Source organism: Panulirus ornatus, chromosome 67 (genome assembly GCF_036320965.1).
Source record: "Panulirus ornatus isolate Po-2019 chromosome 67, ASM3632096v1, whole genome shotgun sequence".
Taxonomy (NCBI): Eukaryota; Metazoa; Arthropoda; class Malacostraca; order Decapoda; family Palinuridae; genus Panulirus; species Panulirus ornatus.
The window spans coordinates 8,176,683-8,198,178 of NC_092290.1; the positions used below are offsets into that span (position 1 = coordinate 8,176,683).

Consider the following 21,496-nt stretch of genomic DNA (forward strand, 5'->3'; position numbering starts at 1 on the left):
CTTCAGTGCCCAGGGGAAAGAAAAAACTCTCTCACTCCAATTAGGATGCAATGTATTCCGTCGAAGTGAGATTACATGTTGTTAAGTCCACTTCCGTCTTCCATCCCTGTTCTATAAATATATCTAATATAGATATGTCTGTATCTTATCTCTCTCTCTCTCTCTCTCTCTCTCTCTCTCTCTCTCTCTCTCTCTCTCTCTCTCTCTCTCTCTCTCTCTCTCTCTCTCTCTCTCTCTCTCTCTCTCTCTGCACCGTAGATTGTATCTAACTTTATGATATATAGTGATTGGAGAGCCTTCCACCTCCTTTTTTTCATTAATTCACTTAAATATTTGTGAAGAACGCCATGATAATTGTAAAAATAACGTGCACCCTATTCAGTGCTTCGTATTGATTTATTGCCTGTTAGAACCAAGGCCAAATTGTCATAAGTTACTTCATTGTCTGCCATGTTCTTTGTTCTCTTATCATCATATCTCTGTTATCTTTGGTTTCTTTTCTCCCTGCACCCTTTATGAACCCTTCTCCCTCAACTGGTCCCATCATTTCAATATCTGTTTGATTATTCCTGTCTCCATATTCTATCATTTACACTTTCTGTTAAAAAAAAAATCTCATATTCTCCAATCCTTCCTTGTAGTCCTCCTGTTTCTACGCCCTTGTATGTAATCCTACGATTCCTGGGGGATGTAGGTAGTCTTCACCCATTAAGGGGGATGCAGGTATCTACACCCATTAAGGGGGATGTAGGCGTCTACACCCATTAACCCTCATTTACACTCGCTCTACATGCTGGGATATTTACACCCTTCTGGGTGTCTGAAACAACACAGTCATCCAGCCATGTAAAAAGTCCCCACACCCTCCTCCCGTATATTTTTCTCCACTGTGATGTACTTTCGTAATAGAATATTTCTCTACAGAGACGGGGATGTTCATTTCTAACTCCAGTCGTCAAATTTACTTACATCTTCCCTCGACTGTGTTTGTAGAAGTCTTTGTTTTTACAATATCTTTTTACATTTTTTTTTTTTTACGACAGTTGATGTTTTCTCATCATGATCGTTGTCTTTGTTCGTCGGGTCGTGCCTTCGTACTCGAGGGTCATGAATTCGTGCTTGTGTGGTCGTACCATCGTGCTGAGGGAGTCGTACCGTCGTGCTTTAAAGGGATCGTGCCGTCGTAGTCAAAGGATCGTCCTGTCGGACCCAAGGGTCGTACCGTCTTACCCAAGGGTCTAACCGGCGTTCTTCAAGGGTCGTACCATCGTAGTCTGGGGTCGTACCGTCGTATTCAAAGGATCGTACCGTCGTAGTCAAGGGTCCTATTGTTTGACGCAAGGGTCGTACCTCTGTGCTCAAGAGTCGTAACGTCTGACCCAAGAGTTGTAAGTTTGTGCTCAAGGATCGTCCAGTGTGACCCCAGGGTCGCACCCCTCTTACTCTAGTGGGTCTTAGGAGACCAGAACAGTCAAATAACTTGAGTGTCGTAATTAGTCGAAATGATTCTGTGCTTCCTGTACCTCCCCCTCCGTGTCTTTAATGAGCATGGTAATTGGTACGTGACGGGTGTAAACCTGTGAATCTTTAAACAGCTGTGTTAAGGGAACGAGGCCATTCGGCGGTTAACAAATGGGCTGCCGTTATTGTTCTGATAATGCCATTACGTTCGTTAAGCCATTTACCAGTCGTAATGGGAACCATGATGATATTAAGTGCTTAGTTAGTTAGGTAGTTAATGAGGCGTTTATATTCTTAATGATGGCCTATGGTAGTTGTAGATACTGCTTTTTAATTCGCTCGGTTGGTCCCGGGTCAGTCAGTACCTGTATTATACTTCTTGAATGAGAGACAGTTTAGATTGTACTGAGATGAAATGGGGATACGTTATGCTGGGGAGTATTAGGCACACGCGTTGAAGATCGTAATGACACCTGGGCAGTGGACGCCTTTGTGGGCCACCGACTCTGACAGCGCCCTTCGAGCCCAAGGGGTCGAACCCGGGTCTCCAGGTGAATGAGAGGAACTATTGCTCTCACAGCAGCTGATATATTGACGCTACATCAAGTAGCCTCTACAGTATACATCCGTTGAAATATGTCGCGTCTACAATATGCAGGCAGCACAACACGTCGCCTCTACAGTATACATCGATTTCCGACTCTTGTCTCTGGAATATACATCCGCTACCACACGTCGCCTTTGCCTCACACATCCACCACAACATGTTGCCTCTTCAGTGTACATCCACTAGAGCACTTCACGTCTACAACATACAACCTCTACAACACGTCCGCTGCAACACGTCGGCTCTACAAGATGCAGTATACTTACAGTACACGTCGAGGGCGAGTGTGGTGGAGTGTGGCTCCGTGATGTTGTTGTTTGAGGCGCGGCAGGTCAGGTTGGCGTGGAGGTAATCCCTTGTGAGGGCCGGGATGCTCAGCTCTGTCCTCACCTGGCGCACGCCCACGCCCACGCCCGAGGAGGGAGCGCGGGCTCCGTCGTCGTGCCTCAGTATGACGCTGCGATTGGCCAGAAGCGTTGACCCCCTCCACCAGGTGACCTCGGGTGCTGGTCGACCTGAATAGGACACAAGGTCAAAGGTCATATATATATATATATATATATATATATATATATATATATATATATATATATATATATATATATATATATATATATATATATATATATATATATATAAGGGTGAGGAACCATTATTTCTTAAGGTCACGAGGGAGGCGAGTACTCTGAGGTCTTTCAGTTGACCTAGGGGTCACCCTGAGGTCGGTCATCTTACCTGAGGCGCTGACACTAAGCACTCTCTGGGGTCGGCTTTTGCCCCTATATGTGTCTGTATTGGTCTGGGGAAGTGTTGGGGTGGGCGGGGGGGGACGTTTCTCTCTCTCTCTCTCTCTCTCTCTCTCTCTCTCTCTCTCTCTCTCTCTCTCTCTCTCTCTCTCTCTCTCTCTCTCTCTCTCTCTCTCTCTCTCTCTCACGTGTTAAAAGCCTTCTTTTCTCACTGTCTCAAGGAGACGATGATAATCCATTCCTGTTATGTCTCTTCTTCCGTCTCTCTCTACGTTTTTCTGAATTTCGTGTTTTTTTCTTTTCTCCTGTCTGATCTTCTTCGCCTCTGATTCTTTCTTGTCTTTCTATTCTGTGTCTCACCACCGTCATCATCATCATCATCATCATTATCATCTGTCCTCACCTGCACTCGTTTGTCATCTTCCCACATCTCTCGTCCACATTTAGGTGTCCTTCTATCCTCGCCTCAGCCACTCCACACCAGCTGAAAACCACACACACACAGGTCCTCAGAACACCTCACAGCTCACCATGGCCGGCCAGACGTAGGTAGGGACGCACACAGCCAGGGACACTGCTCTTTGCCCTGTGGTCGCCCCACTTCCTCCCACCTCACTCCTCCCAGCCCACCCTGGACTGCTCTCTCTCTCTCTCTCTCTCTCTCTCTCTCTCTCTCTCTCTCTCTCTCTCTCTCTCTCTCTCTCTCTCTCTCTCTCTCTCTCTCTCTCTCTCTCTCTCCAGGGGAAGTGACATATCTCCTTCCATCCTTACCTCAGGGTAGAAATGGAACACATCTTTCTTTCCTCTCCTCCTCCTCCTCCTCCTCCTCCTTTCTCTTTTTTTCCCCCTTAGGGAGATGAGACTATCACTGGTTCTCTCTCTCTCTCTCTCTCTCTCTCTCTCTCTCTCTCTCTCTCTCTCTCTCTCTCTCTCTCTCTCTCTCTTAGGAGGAGGCGGCCCTTTTTCCTGCCTCGTCTATAGCCGCTGCTGAGAGAGAGAGAGAGAGAGAGAGAGAGAGAGAGAGAGAGAGAGAGAGAGAGAGAGAGAGAGAGAGAGAGAGAGCCTCTCCCTCCTACCTTACCTTCCCTTCCCTCACCGCCTCAACCACCCTTCCGACTCTCACCTCCTGTGGCGACGCAGTAGAGGGTGAGTGCCTCTCCCTCGGTGAGAGGGCCAAGGAACCCCGCCGGTACAGCTCGTTGGTTCTGGTCCAGTACCACGAGCCGGGAGGGCACCACTGTTGGCAAGAGAGAGAGAGAGAGAGGGAGAGAATTAGAGTGGTACAAGCATTCACGGTACAACGGTACACATACCTGGCATTACCAGGACATATATATATATGGATGTTCCATATATCTGGCATTATTAGGAATAATGTATATATATAAACTCAGTTCCCAGTATCTGGTCCTACGAGGCCTTCTGCTGAAGGCACGTACATATTTGATTCAGATGTTGGACCAGTACGACAATAAGGGACAGAGATGATGAAGGAAGGAAAGGAAGAACTACGATAAGGATATGGAGCCATAGGAGATAAGGTACACTGTAGGATATAGAGCCAGAGGAGATAAGAGATGCTGAGGGAAATGCTGGCCATAGGAAATGAAGGGAGATAACGAGGTAAAGTAAGATAAAGACACACAAGATAAGTAGGAGGTGTGTTAGCGGGAGACAAGCGTACGATAATCATCTTTGCTTTACGGTGAGCACACATGCTGTGAAGTTTACGGTAATCGCGAGCACAGCGTGATACCCATAAACATTATAATTCCTTGATATTGCCGGAGGGAGGGAGGTGGGTACGTTAATACTGACCAAGCAAGGGATGAATATTACCAGCATTTGAACGGCAATTATCGGCACTGAACAACAATGACCGGCGTATAATACTTACCAATGGCATACGATACTTCCACCCGGACGGGAATGGCCTCGCCACACACACACATACACACACACACACACACACACACTGCCATTACTGTGTGATCATTTTTTCCCCCTCCCATTACCAGTATGTTGGACGTGTTATGTTACGGCGGCCTCCGCCAGGTGGCAATTAGGTAGTCATCGGCCATTTACTCCAATGGCCCTACATGTACGCGCCTTGTCCCACCGCAAAGTGCTCTCAGGCCTTTCGGGAAACATGCTGTGATGTACAACTATTCGTGTCTCAGAATTAGCGTTATACCCTCCCCTGGGTATGCTCTGTAGGGTCCCTGATATACACAGTTACGCCTTCGATATATCCTGATATGCCGTAAGGTATTAGACATCCGATATACCTCTGTCCAACTTAGATGTACCTCGCCCAACTTCACAGATATATTCGAGGGGACCTCGAGTATATGCCCGGATATACCCACCCGGAATATACCCGGCCCGACGTGGCTTCTCCCATCTCTGAAGGACGACCCGGGGTCCAAACGACCAATTGGCCGATACACTAAACTATTTGCAGCTTCACTTGACAGCGGTGAAGCCAATTACCTGTTAAAGGCAATAACCGAACACGCTCAGAGCCGGGTCCTGCTGGAGTTGTTTGCTGGTGGCGTGTTCTCCAAAAAGCCGTACACACACACACACACACACACACACACACACACACACACAAACGTAAAGGAAGACATACATACGTACATATAATCACACATACATCTACGCATTTGTACACATAATGAATATAACATCATCTTCCCTTCCCTTACCATCACCACCACCACCACCACCACGGTATCTCCACCGGTTCTCACTGCTAGTCTCTCCCTACACAACGCGTCCTTATCTGGCTTCTAATCGTTCCCCCTGCTCGTATATATCCTCGCTCCTCTTCCTGCGCCCTCATTCCCTACGCCTCTCTCTCTCTCTCTCTCTCTCTCTCTCTCTCTCTCTCTCTCTCTCTCTCTCTCTCTCTCTCTCTCTCTCTCTCTCTCTCTTCCTCCCCACTATCAAATCTCCCTCCCACCCCATTCCCATTCCCTCTCACTTTCCCCCTTAGACGATCTTCGACAAACAGAGAGAGGGATAAGGGAGTCTGGTGATTAATTCCGTGTTGCAATAACTATTTTTCTTGTAGTTTCCATCCCACGTTAAGCGTACCTTACATTCACTCTTTAGGGTGTGTATAACCATCCAAATGTGTATGATGATGATACCCCGATGGTCTGCGGATGATCTGACAGACCCTCAAAGGCATGATATTGCTGAGGAGAGGAGAGAATGGACGGGGAGTCTCTCCCTGACAGAGTCTACCGTAATCATGTCGCGGAAATCCGTGCCTCCCTCTTTTGATTGTGGTGTGGTATGTGACAAAGGCCTTCTACCACCACCACCACCTACCACCACTTACCAACACCTGGTACCACGTACCACCACCACCACCACCACGTACCACTACATGGTACCCCGTACCACCACCACGTACCACTACATGGTACCACGTACCACCACCTGGTACCTCAACGTACTACCACCTGTACCACGTACCACCACTACAGCGTACCACCACCTGGTACCACGTACCACCACCACCAGCGCCACGTACCACCATCATCTGGTGCCACTACCACCGCCACCACGTACCACCGCCACCACGTACCACCACCACCACCACCCACCATCTCAAATAAACAAGCTGGAATCTTTACCCCGACGCTAACAACTTGCACCCACGCACCTGAAGCCTTAACAAGATCTTCGGACTCAACACTCGTGTGTGTGTGTGTGTGTGTGTGTGAAGTCACATGTCTTGACTCGGGGGGGGGGGGGGGGGGGGGGAGAAGGGGAGATGTTGTGACCCAGCTGTTCTGCGATCTGACTCATGAATACAATGTCGCGCCTGAAATACTCCACTCGTGTGGTGAGTGATATTCATCATCACTTCATGCCTCCCCCTGGGGCGTCTCTCTCTCTCTCTCTCTCTCTCTCTCTCTCTCTCTCTCTCTCTCTCTCTCTCTCTCTCTCTCTCTCTCTCTCTCTCTCTCTCTCTCTCTCTCTGGTGAGCCTTGTTAACGAACCGCCTCAGACAAACCCCACCCCACCCTCCCACGACACTCATGTTCTCCCCCCCCCCCCCCTCTGAGAGGATCTTTTTAATGCCAGTTCCTCCGGCAGAAAGGGTCATCAGAGGTCATTATGCCTTGCGCCGCACGACGTCTGTTGAGAGAGAGAGAGAGAGATCCCCCCCCCCTGCCACACACACACACACACACACACACACACACACACACACACACACACACGTGGCTATCTATTGTAACGTAAGGAAAGACGAGAGGTCAAAAGCGCGAATAATCTTCATTTTTGCAAGATTGCCTCTGGTCTTCATGTGATCATTCTCCGCTGCGCGCGGTGCACGAGAGCGGAGTTAAATGCGCCCACGCGAAGGTCGAAATTCGCGTCACTTCGTTATGATGTTTGCTGGTGAGGATGAAGTAGGGAGGGAGAGAGAGGGAGGAAGGGGGTGGTTTGCTACCCCCTTTGGTGGTGCCCCGCCCCTCTGTGCTTCGAGAGTGTTTGATCCTCTCTGCCCTGGCGTAAGTGACCCAACCCTGACGGACGTAGAATAGTACGACGTGTTGTCTGGCGTCGTGTGACGGTACAGGAATACCTAAAAGAGTGTTACATGGCCTGTCCGCGGGCGCAAACTGTGTCCTTCTAACACACGGACGCTTACAGTCTGCGTCACAGTGTTTAACACAGGGATACATATAAGGAAGGGAGATGAACAGCTCTTCGCCTCCGTTGCAGTGTGATCGTGCGGACACGTACACTGTATCCCAGGTACGGACACCTACTGTGTGTGTTTCAGCGTACTGGGGGGATGACAAGCCGTAGCCTTAACGAAGGGAGAACACATGATGGTCCTAAGGATGTATACATACGCATATACAAGGATACACACATATAAAAGGATACATACATATACAAGAACACATACACTTCCAAGGATACATACACCTACAAGGACACATACGCCTGTTGGAGGAGCCACAGGTGCCATACCGACCCACCCCTCGGCTCTCTAGCCTGGGTTGTTGGGCATGCCCACCTTCAACCCACCTCTCAAACCCACCAGGAGAACGGGCTTGCTTCTCTCATGCCTTCCACTACCTCACACACACCCTCCCACCGCCGGAACACACAGCCGCCGATACCCACCACCTGAGTGAGGCGCACCATCACCCGCCCCGTCCTACCTCTTGCCCACCGTCACACACACACACACACACACACACACACACACACACTCATAGGAGAAGCCTCACCATCGTCATCTTTCCCAAATAAGAAAGAAAAAAGAATCCCACCTGAACTTTCTCCGGCACACATTTCACCCGCCACCCACCCCTCCCACCGTGACGTGTCCACCTTTGTCGTACGTCTTTCTCCTGTACACGTCGTGGGTGTTGTCATCCCCCTCCGCGCTGCTCCTCCTCCTCCTCCTCACTGCAGACGACATAGCATCTCTTATCCACCTCTGAGATTTCCGGGAGGCCCAGCGTAAGGGCCAAGGGCCAAGGTCTCTCTCTCTCTCTCTCTCTCTCTCTCTCTCTCTCTCTCTCTCTCTCTCTCTCTCTCTCTCTCTCTCTCTCTCTCTCTCTCTCTCTCTCTCGTCTGACCTCCCCTCCTTTCCTCGGTTGTTAATGCTGTTACGTTGGTTTATAGCACTGTTTTGCCCGCCAGGCCAACCCCACCCCGAGTCTATGTTGTTGATAGAAATGAGTGTCTGTCCCGAGGATATATATATATATATATATATATATATATATATATATATATATATATATATATATATATATATATATATATAATATATATATATATATATATATATATATAAATGTGTGTGTGTGTGTGTGTGTGTGTGTGTGTGTGTGTGTGTGTGTGTGTGTAGAATGAAAGAGAATACCCAAAAGGGGAAAAGTCATCTTTCAATGATTTGTATAATTTCAAAATTTCCCCCCGTCAGCCACCCAGAAGGCCGGGGCCAAATATTTAAATTGTCTTTCTAAACAAAACAAGAGGAGGGTAAATTATGCAAAAAAAGGCAACCAAAAATAGTTTTAAAAATGACTGCCCCTTTTGGGTTGGCGGGGGGGGGGGGGGGGGGCACGTGCAGGATGGATGTGTTAGCTTTGGTCTTGGGGGTGAAGGAGGAGACAACCCGTATATAACATCCTTTTTTTTGTTATAAAATTTATTCATATAATGGTATAAGACGGTTTTGGTTATATCACACTTGTGTACTTAGATACTGGGAGAGGTTATGCTAGAGCACCAACCTATGACACAGGGTGTATCTGGTGGTCAAAGAAAGACATGGAAGACGGGAAAAAGGGGAGATCCCAAACCCCAGGGCCAGCATTTTTTTAAAACCCCCACCGTTAAAAAAACCGTTAGGTTTTACGAGGGCGAACAAAAGGGCGGGGACACCCCCGAAATTTGACCCCACAAATTTTTAAGCTTTTGCCCCGAGTCCTTACCCTCAACCGGGTCAAAGGTCAGTTTGGGGGCCCCTTTTATCCCCCACCTCACCCCCGACCTTCCACACTGGGGTCAACGTATTCTTGCTTTTTTCCCCGCCCCCCCCTTCTGAGTCCCCGCCTGAGGAGGGGAGAAAAAAAAAGGGGAAAAAACATGTAAGGGGCCAATTTCTCGTGGGGAACCTTTAAAAAATGAATGGGATGTTTTAAAACCCTTTCAGAGCCCCAAATTAAATTTTCCCCGTTTTCTCTATAGTTTATTTTTAAAAGCAAAAAAGGCTGACGTACAGGGAACCCGGGTGTTTTTAAACGTGATTTTTATTTTCCCAATTTTCCTGTTAAACAGTTGGGGATTGTTTAATTGTTTTTAAAAGGATGGTTTTTAGCATGTTTAACCCCACCCGTTATAGAATGGTTAGTGGGTTGTTTGCGAAATGTTAGGTGTAAAGGTTTGGTTTTTTCTGAAGGGAACGGGAAAAGGTTTAGGCAAGTTAATGATTGTTAGAAGGATGGGGTTGGGGCGTGTCCCGCATCGTCAGGGACCCCTTAATATTGTTTGGGGATGGGTTTTGGGGGTTGTTGACATTGTTTAAAAGGAAAGGCCGGGGCCTTTCGACCGTCAAGGGGAGGTTTTTATTCTAAAACCGGTGTGATGAATGAGGGTGTGGCCCGGGAAAAAGGGTGAGTTGGAAAAGATCTCAAACGTGTATGTTTGTAGGGGTTTTGTGTGGTGTGTGTGTGTGTGGTGTTGGGGTGTGTGTGTGTGGGGTGTGTGTGTGGGGTGTGTGGTGTGGGGTGTGTGTGTGTGGGGTGTGTGTTGTGGGGGTGTGTGTGTTCTCCCCTCTCTCCTCTCTCTCCCCTCTCTCCCCCTCCCTCTCTCTCTCCATCCCCCGAAATAAATTTCATCTCAGCCCCACCGCGTGTTGCAGAATCGGCGGGCCAGGCACAGCAGATTTTCACCTTTGTTCGCAGGATAACCCATTGGAAAATGATCTAGAGTATCTCAGATGAACATTTTTATCGGGGGGGAGGAGGTCTTAAAAGGAACATATTTGTCTGGAGGATTGCCTGAGAAGTAAGGAAGATTCAAAGGGAAAAAAAGGGCCTGAGGGAAGGTGAGTGTAAGGGCTTTTCCCCCTTATTTGGGGGGGCCAGCAGAAAATGGGGTATTTGGGGCCCACAGGGGCAAGTTAAAGGGAGATGGGGAACCAAAAGGGGTTTTCTTTTTTTCTGTAGCCAGCAGAGAATAAGGAGAATAAAAAAAGGGGCAAGGAGATCGAACCGTAAGGCTCTTTTCTTAGGGAAGGGGGGCAGAGGGCCCAAGGGAATCTCCTGTAATGGAAGTTTGAGGGAGCCTGAGACAGTTGAGAGAGGTGTTCCTCGCCCTCTTCTGGCCGTTATCTCAGCCTCACCCGGACACACACACACACACACTCCTCCTCCTCCTCCTCCTCAAGCACCATCCCTGCGAACTTTACGATCGTTTCCTGCTCTGAAAAATGCAATCCTGAAATCCAACTTGTTAGGAAAATGTAGACATATTTCGGAGCGGTCGCCGCAGGGCTCCAGGTATTTCTCGACCTTCCTCTTTTATATCCGCCTTGGCCAGCGGTGGTTCTTCTTCCAGTTTTATCGCGAAGGTGAGAGGTGCTCTGGTTCTCCTACTTGTGGTTGGGGGGGAAAGGAAAGGGGGTAAACCTGGTGTTGTGTTACCCACTGGGGAGACAACTGCTCTGTATACAACCTGGGAGGGATGGAACAGAAGCCCTGTTCCCCAGTGGAAAGGACAACACCTGCTCTGTTCTTCACTTGGGATACAATATCCTCTGTTCCCCCACTGGGTGGACAGCAGCTGCTCTGTTCCCCACTGAGGAAGCAGGGGCCGGGTGGAGGGTACAACAGATGTTCTGTTCCTCAATCAGGAGGACAACACAGTGTCCATCATAACTTTTTCTCTGAGCTACAACATCTCAAAACCTGCCGCGTGCTAATGGCTGCTGTTGCTGCTGCTCAAGCAGGAGGGCGTGGGGGAACAGTTCCCTCCCTGGGAGCGTCATTAGCAATGGTTCTCATTAACTCGCGTGCAGTGGAGGACCAAGTTTGTCTCTTGTGTGAGATAACTCACAAGGAAATTCCTCCTGTGTCATCGTGTTATCTTCAGGATAAGATAGAGGACACGAGGGATCCTCATGTGGGGATAACATGGAACTCCCTTCTGTGTTGGGGTTATCTTCACAGATAACACTGCAGGTCTTCCTCTGAAGAATTGTGATAAGAGATGACTTCAATCACCCACACGGAACGCCTCCTCTGTCGTGCTTCGACGTTGGTTATCTTCAGAGAAAGATAACGCCGGTGCTCCCTCGGTGAAGAACTTTGATCCAAGATTACAAGGTCGCTACATCACCCACAGGGAACATCACCTTTGTGTCCCTGTAACAGTATTGGGTTCATGCAAGATCATACTAGTTAAACACCACCCTTCCCTCCCTGTGTAGAACTCTGCTACAAGATAACGACATAACCTTCGAGGAAGAACTCTACTGTTATGAAGAACAACTCTACAGTTGTTATCCTCGTATGGGGAGAACACACACATGCCACCGAACATAACTTCTCTTGTGGATCTCCCATTTCCCCCGTTATCATCGTCCCACGCACACAGCTCCATTATCCCACACTGAACTCTTCCTGTCAGATAGTTTGAATGTATTTATCATATTTTTTTTCCTCTTACTGTTTCATCTACTTTCATTTCCCCTTCCGTTCTCGCAGCCTCTTTATACTTCTGTCTTTTTTTTTCCCCTCAGTTTTCCATTTTTTGCCCCCCCCCCCCCTCTCTCTCTCTCTCTCTCTCTCTCTCTCTCTCTCTCTCTCTCTCTCTCTCTCTCTCTCTCTCTCTCTCTCTCTCTCTCTCTCTCTCTCTCTCCCAGCATCACATCCCGTTACCTGTCTCTCTTCCTTGCTGTAGATTGCACGTTCTCAACTTTACGCTCTGTTTTTCAGACGACCTCTTAGTTTTCAAAACACACACACACACACACACACACACACACACACACACACACACACACACACACACACACACACCTCCTCCTACAGGCAGCCACGACCTCCCTGCTGCAGGGCCTGACGATCCCTTCTTCGCACCGAGCTCGAGAGCCACAAATCCCACATGCAAGGTAGGCAGTAACCCGGGCGGAATAGCCGGAGACGCCTGGAGAACCTCCCTCCCTCCTCCAGCAGTGTCAACAAGAGAAGTTCCTCATAAAGGCACGGCAGCGAGAGCGGCATCCCTCCTCCCTCCCTCGCCTCGCTCCAGGCAGATCCAACAGCGACCTCTCCTCCCTCAGGCGGCGCTGTATACCTCCCTTTCTAAGAGGTCCCTATGTTGGCTAAGGACGAATTCCCCCGTCCTTCAAGGGGCGTTTAGTATGGCTTCTTTCTCCCCAGCCTCTGGGTGAGATGGACGACCTTGATATGTATTTTTTTCAATGACATTGAAGATTTAAAAAAAGAATCAAGATGTAAAATTCTTAGATTTTAAATATTCTAAAAAATGTTTAAAATAGAATTCCGCCTTGCAAACGAGCAACAGTTGTATATCTTAACCTCCCCTCTAAAGCCACTGTGGACGATGATTTTCCCCTTATAAAGTCTGTGGGAGAAGAATGGCTTTTTCCCCTCACTCCACATAATGTGGGAAATCAGTCTCACCATGATAAGACCCCAGTGTTGAGAGCGGCTTTGGAAGTCTGCCACCCATAAGCACAGTGGGGGAGTGAGGCTCTCTCTTACCCGCGACCAAAGTAGACAGCGACCTCAACACTACGGGCAGAGACACAGCCCCCCTCTCCCTTCCTGGGAACAGTAGCTGAGGGAGTGTGAACCGTGAAAGACACACACACACACACACACACACACACACACACACACACACACACACACACGCTCCTGCAGCAAGCAAGCAGTAGCAGCAGGAGCAGGTTAAACTTCAGCCTCCACCGTTAGAGTGCAGACGACTTAACTCGGCCGTGTGTGGCCAACGCTCTTGTGACAACACGAGCAAATTGCTTAACTGTCTCTCTGATGATCGCTGTCGATACCAGGAGGGAGGAGGGAGGGAGGCTGGTGGCAGAGAGAGAGAGAGAGAGAGAGAGAGAGAGAGAGAGAGAGAGAGAGAGAGAGAGAGAGAGAGAGTAGGGAGAGGGAAAAATAGAGAGGAAGGATTGGGGGGGTGAGGGGGCTTTTGAGAGAGAGAGAGAGAGAGAGAGAGAGAGAGAGAGAGAGAGAGAGAGAGAGAGAGAGAGAGAGAGAGAGAGAGTAGGGAGAGGGAAGAAATAGAGAGAAAGGATTGGGGGGTGAGGGGGCTTTTGAGAGAGAGAGAGAGAGAGAGAGAGAGAGAGAGAGAGAGAGAGAGAGAGAGAGAGAGAGAGAGAGAGAGAGAGAGAGAGAGTGTAGGGAGAGGGAAGAAATAGAGAGGAAGGATTGGGGGGGTGAGGGGGCTTTTGAGAGAGAGAGAGAGAGAGAGAGAGAGAGAGAGAGAGAGAGAGAGAGAGAGAGAGAGAGAGAGAGAGAGAAGGTGGTGAGTAAGAGGGGAGAGAAAGTGAGAAATCTTAACCCCAGTACCTTATCTCTGCGTTGATAACATGCATGAAGGTGATAGATGTATAGGCACATCATTAGGTAGATAGATAGAAAGGTAGGTGGATGGAAAGATAGATCGCCGAACAAAGAGAATATGAGAGATAGACAGACGTATGGATAGAACAAGTAGAGGAAATAGCATTAAATTTTAGCAAGGAACTTGATAACAGAGACGTAAAGAAGTGCTTTCACAGTTTAAGAATAATGGATGAACGAAATAGAATGACTGAGGACATATCAGGCGCGGACACCATGCATGAATTTAAGGAGTTCTATGATGACAGAGACTGTGCGGAGAAAGGGGACCCCACTAGTGTAAAACTCCCTCCCTGTAAGATACATACAGCTAGCTAGCTTGGCAGGGAGATATTGAAGCTCTCTCACACGAGTGTACTCACTCTCTTGCATCAGCCTCGACAAAGGTGACTCTTCTCTCTCGCGGGGTGTAACTCGAAGCAGGTGGGGTCCGGTAACACACACACACACACACACACACACACACACATATATATATATGTATATATTTATATAGTATGTGTCTTTAGGTACAGCTCGAAGTCTCCATTTCGTCAGGAAGCCTTTCATTTAAGTGATTCTAAACCCTCACACGTCAGTAAGATATCGTTGCTCAGTCGAGATGAAATGTACTGTGGCGCTTGTCGTGTGGCTGACAAAGAGCGTGTCCATACCTCTATCAGGAGTAAGAGGCAGTGTCGAGGCAGCTGGAGTCACAGGGTCCTCCCTCTTCTCTTGGTGGGTCCTGAGCGGCGGGATATACACGGCGGAGGACCTCCTTACCTCAGCGGCGGGATATACACGGCGGAGGACCTCCTTCACCTCAGCGGCGGGATATACACGGCGGAGGACCTCCTTACCTCAGCGGCAGGATATACACGGCGGAGGACCTCCTTACCTCAGCGGCAGGATATACACGGCGGAGGACCTCCTTACCTCAGCGGCAGGATATACACGGCGGAGGACCTCCTTACCTCAGCGGCAGGATATACACGGCGGAGGACCTCCTTACCTCAGCGGCAGGATATACACACAGCGTGGGACCTCCTTCACCTCCTTAGCAGGAGGATGCATTCACTGGAGGACACCTCCCCCAGAGAACGTGACGTTGACAGATGGTCGCCTGTTCCCCAGGTTATGGGGAGCGGATGGCTCATCTGCCGGGGAATATTGCCCAGGGTTCGCACCTTCCTCTCCGGAGAAAATGAGTTGTTGTTTGGGTGACTGAGAACTCCATCACCCAGGCACAACTGGTCCCTCTTATTATGTCTTCCCGGGGACTCCTTATGTGTCTGCTAACTCTCCCTCATTCTCCTCCCTTCTTCCTCTTCCTGCTTCCTTTTCCTTCTTTTATTTTTTTCATAACAATAAAGGTTTTGGAACCACTCCACATGAGAATTGATAAGCATATACCTCAGTTCATTACGGTTCAAAAATTAAGTACTATAAACCCATATGGGACAAAAATTTATATATATATATATATATATATATATATATATATATATATATATATATATATATATATATATATATATATATATATATATATAAACTGCTCAGGTTGGTCGGTAGGTCTCCCTCCTCCTCCTCGTATATACATCAGTTTTCTATATACACCGTCAGCGCAAGGCGTGGTACCTAAAAATTTATATATATGAACAACTCAGGTGGGTAGGCCTCCTCCCCCTCATCATATATACATCCGTTATCTATATACACCGTCAGCGCAAGGCGTGGTACCTCCGCTTCTCATGGGGGGCGGCCAATAATGTATATTTGGCGACCCTTCGATAGCAAGAACAACACCACTCAACACAGACTCCCAGTCTCAGCCAGGCCAGGCCGTGTTGGCACTCATGAATATTCAAGTGAACCAATATCTGAAGTGTTTCTGGCGGGGGAGGAGGGTAGCTGCTGTCTCGGTTCCTTAGTGAGGCAGCTGAGGGGATAGTCCGGGTTTCTTGGGTTAGGTAGCTGAGGGGGAGTCCGGGTTTCTTGAGTTAGGTAGCTGAGGGGGAGTCCGGGTTTCTTGGGTTAGGTAGCTGAGGGGATAGTCCGGGTTTCTTGGGTTAGGTAGCTGAGGGGATAGTCCGGGTTTCTTGGGTTAGGTAGCTGAGGGGATAGTCCGGGTTTCTTGGGTTAGGTAGCTGAGGGGATAGTCCGGGTTTCTTGGGTTAGGTAGCTGAGGGGATAGTCCGGGTTTCTTTGGTTAGGTAGCTGAGGGGGAGTCCGGGTTTCTTGGGTTAGGTAGCTGAGGGGAAGTCCGGGTTTCTTTGGTTAGGTAGCTGAGGGGGAGTCCGGGTTTCTTGGGTTGGGTAGCTTGGGGGGAAGAATCGTGCCTCCTGGGTTGATTAGTTGAGGGAGTCGTACGTACTTGTTGGGTTGGGTTAGCTGATAAGCTGAGGCAGTTCGTGTTTTCTGGGTTGGCTACGTGAGGGAGTCTGGGTTCCTTTGGGGGGTGGGTAGCTGAGGGTGTTGTACTTCTTGGTTTCGTGAACTGAGTGAGTTGTGCCTCTGAGGTCGGTTAGCTGAGGGAGGTGTGTTTCTTCTTCAGTTGGTTGGCTGAGAGCGTTTAAGTTCTTTGTTTTTTTTTTTTTTGGGCTGATGAAGTTACCAGCTGGTAGCTGACTGTCTTTAAGGATCTGAGAGGTAGGAGGTGAGGGGTCGTGTGTTGTGCAGCTGATGTGTCGCTGAAAAACTAATCCCTCAATAGCTGTTGGAGGGTCGACCACCTGGCTTAGAGGCTGTTGGAGGATCCAACTTCTCTAGCTTAGTGTTGGAGGATCGAATTCTTCCCTGACATGGTACTGGAGGATTGGACATGTTGGAGAATCGAACCCCCTCTCTTAGCGTTGGAGGATCGAACTCCTGTAACCTAAGTGTTATAGGATCGAACTCCATCACTAACTTAGTGGTGGGGGATCAGTGCCAGGTGGGTTTCTAAGTCCCCAGATCTCTCGTCCTACACGTCGTACCGTGTGTACCTTAACGTGTGTGTGTGTGTGTGTGTGTGTGTGTGTGGGTATGTATGGCGCTGTCTGGTGGTGCCTTTGTGGTAGAGAGCCGGGCGGGAGGGGCCTAGAGTGTTCTGAATGAAAGGCAAAGAAACGCAAGGCGTTGAAATGAAAAAAGAAAAAAAAAAATCACGAAAAATGAATTGACAGATTTTTTTCCCTCCCTCCTTCAGAGTTTTCTATGTGTTGTATAGGATCGTGGATCAGGGGCTGAGCTATATATATATATATATGTATCCCAGTACGTCCGTGGGTCTGTGCTGAGGGGGAGGGGAACGAACTCGCTCCTTGACACACCAGGAGCGTAAACGTGATGCGAACGACGATGGAGAGAGAGAGAGAGAGAGAGAGAGAGAGAGAGAGAGAGAGAGAGAGAAAGAGAGAGAGAGAATTCCTAAACGAACTGAATCGTTATATTTTTTTCGTCTTTTTTTTTCGCTGTGAGTTTGTGACATAATCTCTCTCTCCTTTGTGTTGGCGGGAACCGCCAACAGAGGGCTCTGTCGGGGTGCAGGGTGGTGGTGGTTCTCCCCCTCCCTCCCCCCGGTGCGTTCTGTGTGCATTAAAGAGATTCCCATTTCCCCCTTCCCCCCTTTTCCTTATATTTTTTCATGGAAGTCCCCGCACTGTGCCGTATACCTTGCCTGTATTGTGTTGCAGAGGAAGCCGCGGGCACCCCTTTGTGTGTGTTGCCTGAACCGCCCCAGAGGTGTTTTGAGTTGCAGGGGCGGCCAGCGGTAGAGGATGTGTGGATCAGGTGTTTGCTTTGAAGAATGTATGTGAGAAATACTTAGAAAAGCAAATGGATTTGTATGTAGCATTTATGGATCTGGAGAAGGCATATGATAGAGTTGATAGAGATGCTCTGTGGAAGGTATTAAGAATATATGGTGTGGGAGGCAAGTTGTTAGAAGCAGTGAAAAGTTTTTATCGAGGATGTAAGGCATGTGTACGTGTAGGAAGAGAGGAAAGTGATTGGTTCTCAGTGAATGTAGGTTTGCGGCAGGGGTGTGTGATGTCTCCATGGTTGTTTAATTTGTTTATGGATGGGGTTGTTAGGGAGGTAAATGCAAGAGTCCTGGAAAGAGGGGCAAGTATGAAGTCTGTTGGGGATGAGAGAGCTTGGGAAGTGAGTCAGTTGTTCGCTGATGATACAGCGCTGGTGGCTGATTCATGTGAGAAACTGCAGAAGCTGGTGACTGAGTTTGGTAAAGTGTGTGGAAGAAGAAAGTTAAGAGTAAATGTGAATAAGAGCAAGGTTATTAGGTACAGTAGGGTTGAGGGTCAAGTCAATTGGGAGGTGAGTTTGAATGGAGAAAAACTGGAGGAAGTGAAGTGTTTTAGATATCTGGGAGTGGATCTGTCAGCGGATGGAACCATGGAAGCGGAAGTGGATCATAGGGTGGGGGAGGGGGCGAAAATTTTGGGAGCCTTGAAAAATGTGTGGAAGTCGAGAACATTATCTCGGAAAGCAAAAATGGGTATGTTTGAAGGAATAGTGGTTCCAACAATGTTGTATGGTTGCGAGGCGTGGGCTATGGATAGAGTTGTGCGCAGGAGGATGGATGTGCTGGAAATGAGATGTTTGAGGACAATGTGTGGTGTGAGGTGGTTTGATCGAGTAAGTAACGTAAGGGTAAGAGAGATGTGTGGAAATAAAAAGAGCGTGGTTGAGAGAGCAGAAGAGGGTGTTTTGAAATGGTTTGGGCACATGGAGAGAATGAGTGAGGAAAGATTGACCAAGAGGATATATGTGTCGGAGGTGGAGGGAACGAGGAGAAGAGGGAGACCAAATTGGAGGTGGAAAGATGGAGTGAAAAAGATTTTGTGTGATCGGGGCCTGAACATGCAGGAGGGTGAAAGGAGGGCAAGGAATAGAGTGAATTGGAGCGATGTGGTATACAGGGGTTGACGTGCTGTCAGTGGATTGAATCAAGGCATGTGAAGCGTCTGGGGTAAACCATGGAAAGCTGTGTAGGTATGTATATTTGCGTGTGTGGACGTGTGTATGTACATGTGTATGGGGGGGGGTTGGGCCATTTCTTTCGTCTGTTTCCTTGCGCTACCTCGCAAACGCGGGAGACAGCGACAAAGTATAAAAAAAAAAAAAAAAAAAAAAATATATATATATATATATATATATATATATATATATATATATATATATATATATATATATATATATATATCAGCCAAGAGATGTTTTGAGTTGCTGGGGCGGCCGGTGGATGCGTTATGTGTGTGTGTGTGCGTGTGTGTGTGTGTGTGTGTGTGTGTGTTGCCAGAGCAACCCTAGCATGATAAGACCTTGAAAAGGCACATGAAGAACAGCAATGTACAGGCGGATGTGGTCCCGTTTTTCAACTTTATAACTTAAGCACAATCTTCTTTCTTTCTTTGAGTGGTGTTCAGTCATGTCTCTGGTCCTTAGTAACGTTAGGGTTTCCCTGCTGGGCTATTAATACGTGGGCTCGCCAGCCATTCATCTCGCGGGGGCAGGCGAGAATGATGAAGGAGCCATGTTCCACCTATCATGAACTAAATCACAGATTAAAGCGTCAGTTTATTTTTGCGTCTCACATCACAGCCAGTAGCCAAGACTAAGGTCATCGAGGAAGAGGATCCCTGTTGTGTCGTGTGCGTTCGTTCACATCGACGAAACACCATTTCTCTCCCCCGTGGACGCGTTCGGGCCTGACGGGTCACTCGCGGACAAGCCTCGTCAAGACCAGGGGACCAGCACACATCCATGTCACCTCAGCAGTGGATAATTACCTTTAAGAACAACACGACGCCTCGACAACTGCACTCATCGCTGTTTGTGGGTCCTTAGGGTATTGTGTCGAAGTACGGAATACCGACTTTGTCTTGAACGTAAAGTGGTTGTTACAGCAACGCCAACTACATTTTTTTTTTCTGGTTACAGAAACGCCAACTACATTTTTTTCTGGTTACAGCAACGTCAAACTACTACTTTATTCTGGGAGGAGCTAAGAGTTTCTTGGCTTGTTGACGTAGACGGGAGCCATCGACGCAAAAGGGGGCGGGGGCCCCTGTTTACAACGTGTTGGTCCAACTTCTGCCGCCGCTCACATGTTTACACCACAAACCTCAGGAGACTCATCGGTTGGAGCCAGGATGCCGCAGCTGCCGTATGGGGGAAGCGCTATTTGCTCCGGCGGAGTTACACAATGGTCTCTCTTTGAGGGAGGGGAGTTTTGCGGTCTATGACACATTTTCGCGAGGTGGGAGGAAGGGTAGGTACCCCTTCCTCCCGTGAAAGCCCTACCCCCCTTCCCCTCTTTTTCCTTTTCTCGTAAATAAAACTGGTAAGTGGAAAGTCGCAGACCTCATGGGAAAGGCGTTAAGTGTTGGTTTTGTTGATCATTTGCAAGAACTTCCTCCCGGAGACAGTGTGGTCAGCTACCGAGGACGGACACTGCCTTTTTTCTCTCTTTTTTTTCTTTATATTTCGCCGTTGGGGACTAAAGTTATGAAAAGCCCCCCGAATAAGAAATACAAAAGTTCCGGTAAGTTTTTGGTCTCTCGCTGAGTTCTCCCCGAGGTGGTTTCTCTTCCTAAGGAGTCTCAATCGCGCCCTTCCCTGACCTTTCTCATACGCCTTGAGACTGATGCCATGGAGTCAAGCCATAGGAAAGGGGAAAAAAAAAAGAAAAGCTTGATTCATGGAAGAACCAGAACAGCAGATGCAACAGTGAGGTTGCGTAGACGAGGTCCTGACGAACATTCGTCGCTTTGAGGGGGCCCTCCGGTTCTGAGGTAACCTGATCGAAGTCAAAAGATTTTCCAGGTAGGGCAAAGTATAACGGATGCCTCCAGAGGTTCCAGTGTTTCCTCAGGTTTTACTCGGACCCCAGTCTTCCAGAACCTCAGTGTCTTAGACCCCTTTGTTACAAACTGCAGTGTTGCAGATCCCAGTGTTACATATCCTAGTGCTCCATATCCCGGTGTTACAGACCCCAATCTTCCAGGTTCTGGTGTTACAGGGCCAAGTGTTCCAGGCTCCGGTGTTACAGGCCCTGGTGGTCCAGGCTCAGGTGTTGCAAAACCTAGTGTTCCAGAACCCGGTCTTACTTGTCTTACAAACCCCAGTGCACCAGACCCAAGTGTTCCAGACCCATAGTTTTCGTTATCTATCTTTATGGAATTACCAGAACCTTTGCATAATGTGACAGACCACTGATGGGCACCTTGATCATTCTGGCCAGACTTGTTGTTTAAGCTGTGAGCCGTGGAGGTACCATACTGGAGAATGCCTTCTGCAGGAGCGTCCGGAGAGACAGAATAAACCACCAGCTTCACAACCCGCCTAAGAGGAAAGTAAAAGAGGTGACTGGAAACAGGTAAGCGTGTTTCACTGGATCCAAACAGGCTTTAGAATACAGCACGGTTTTTAAAAGGAAGAGTAATGGAAGGTCCAGAACGAGTGCCTCCTAGTGGTACACTGTGATGATTTTTACGACAACCTGCGTGTTGAAGTAAGATTCCAGTGCC

General features: G+C 48.4%; 1 protein-coding gene across 1 annotated transcript in view; it reads right to left on the reverse strand.

The window, feature by feature from the left end:
• LOC139747073 (uncharacterized) overlaps positions 1-21,496 on the reverse strand; it is a 54,848-nt gene that overhangs the window by 26,489 nt on the left and 6,863 nt on the right. The window contains exons 4-7 of the mRNA XM_071658865.1: positions 20,810-21,311; positions 11,428-11,560; positions 3,938-4,051; positions 2,335-2,583 (exon numbers count right to left, since the gene is read on the reverse strand). Coding sequence (XP_071514966.1) covers positions 2,335-2,583; positions 3,938-4,051; positions 11,428-11,560; positions 20,810-21,311 — 998 coding nt within the window. The remainder of the gene's footprint in view (positions 1-2,334; positions 2,584-3,937; positions 4,052-11,427; positions 11,561-20,809; positions 21,312-21,496) is intronic.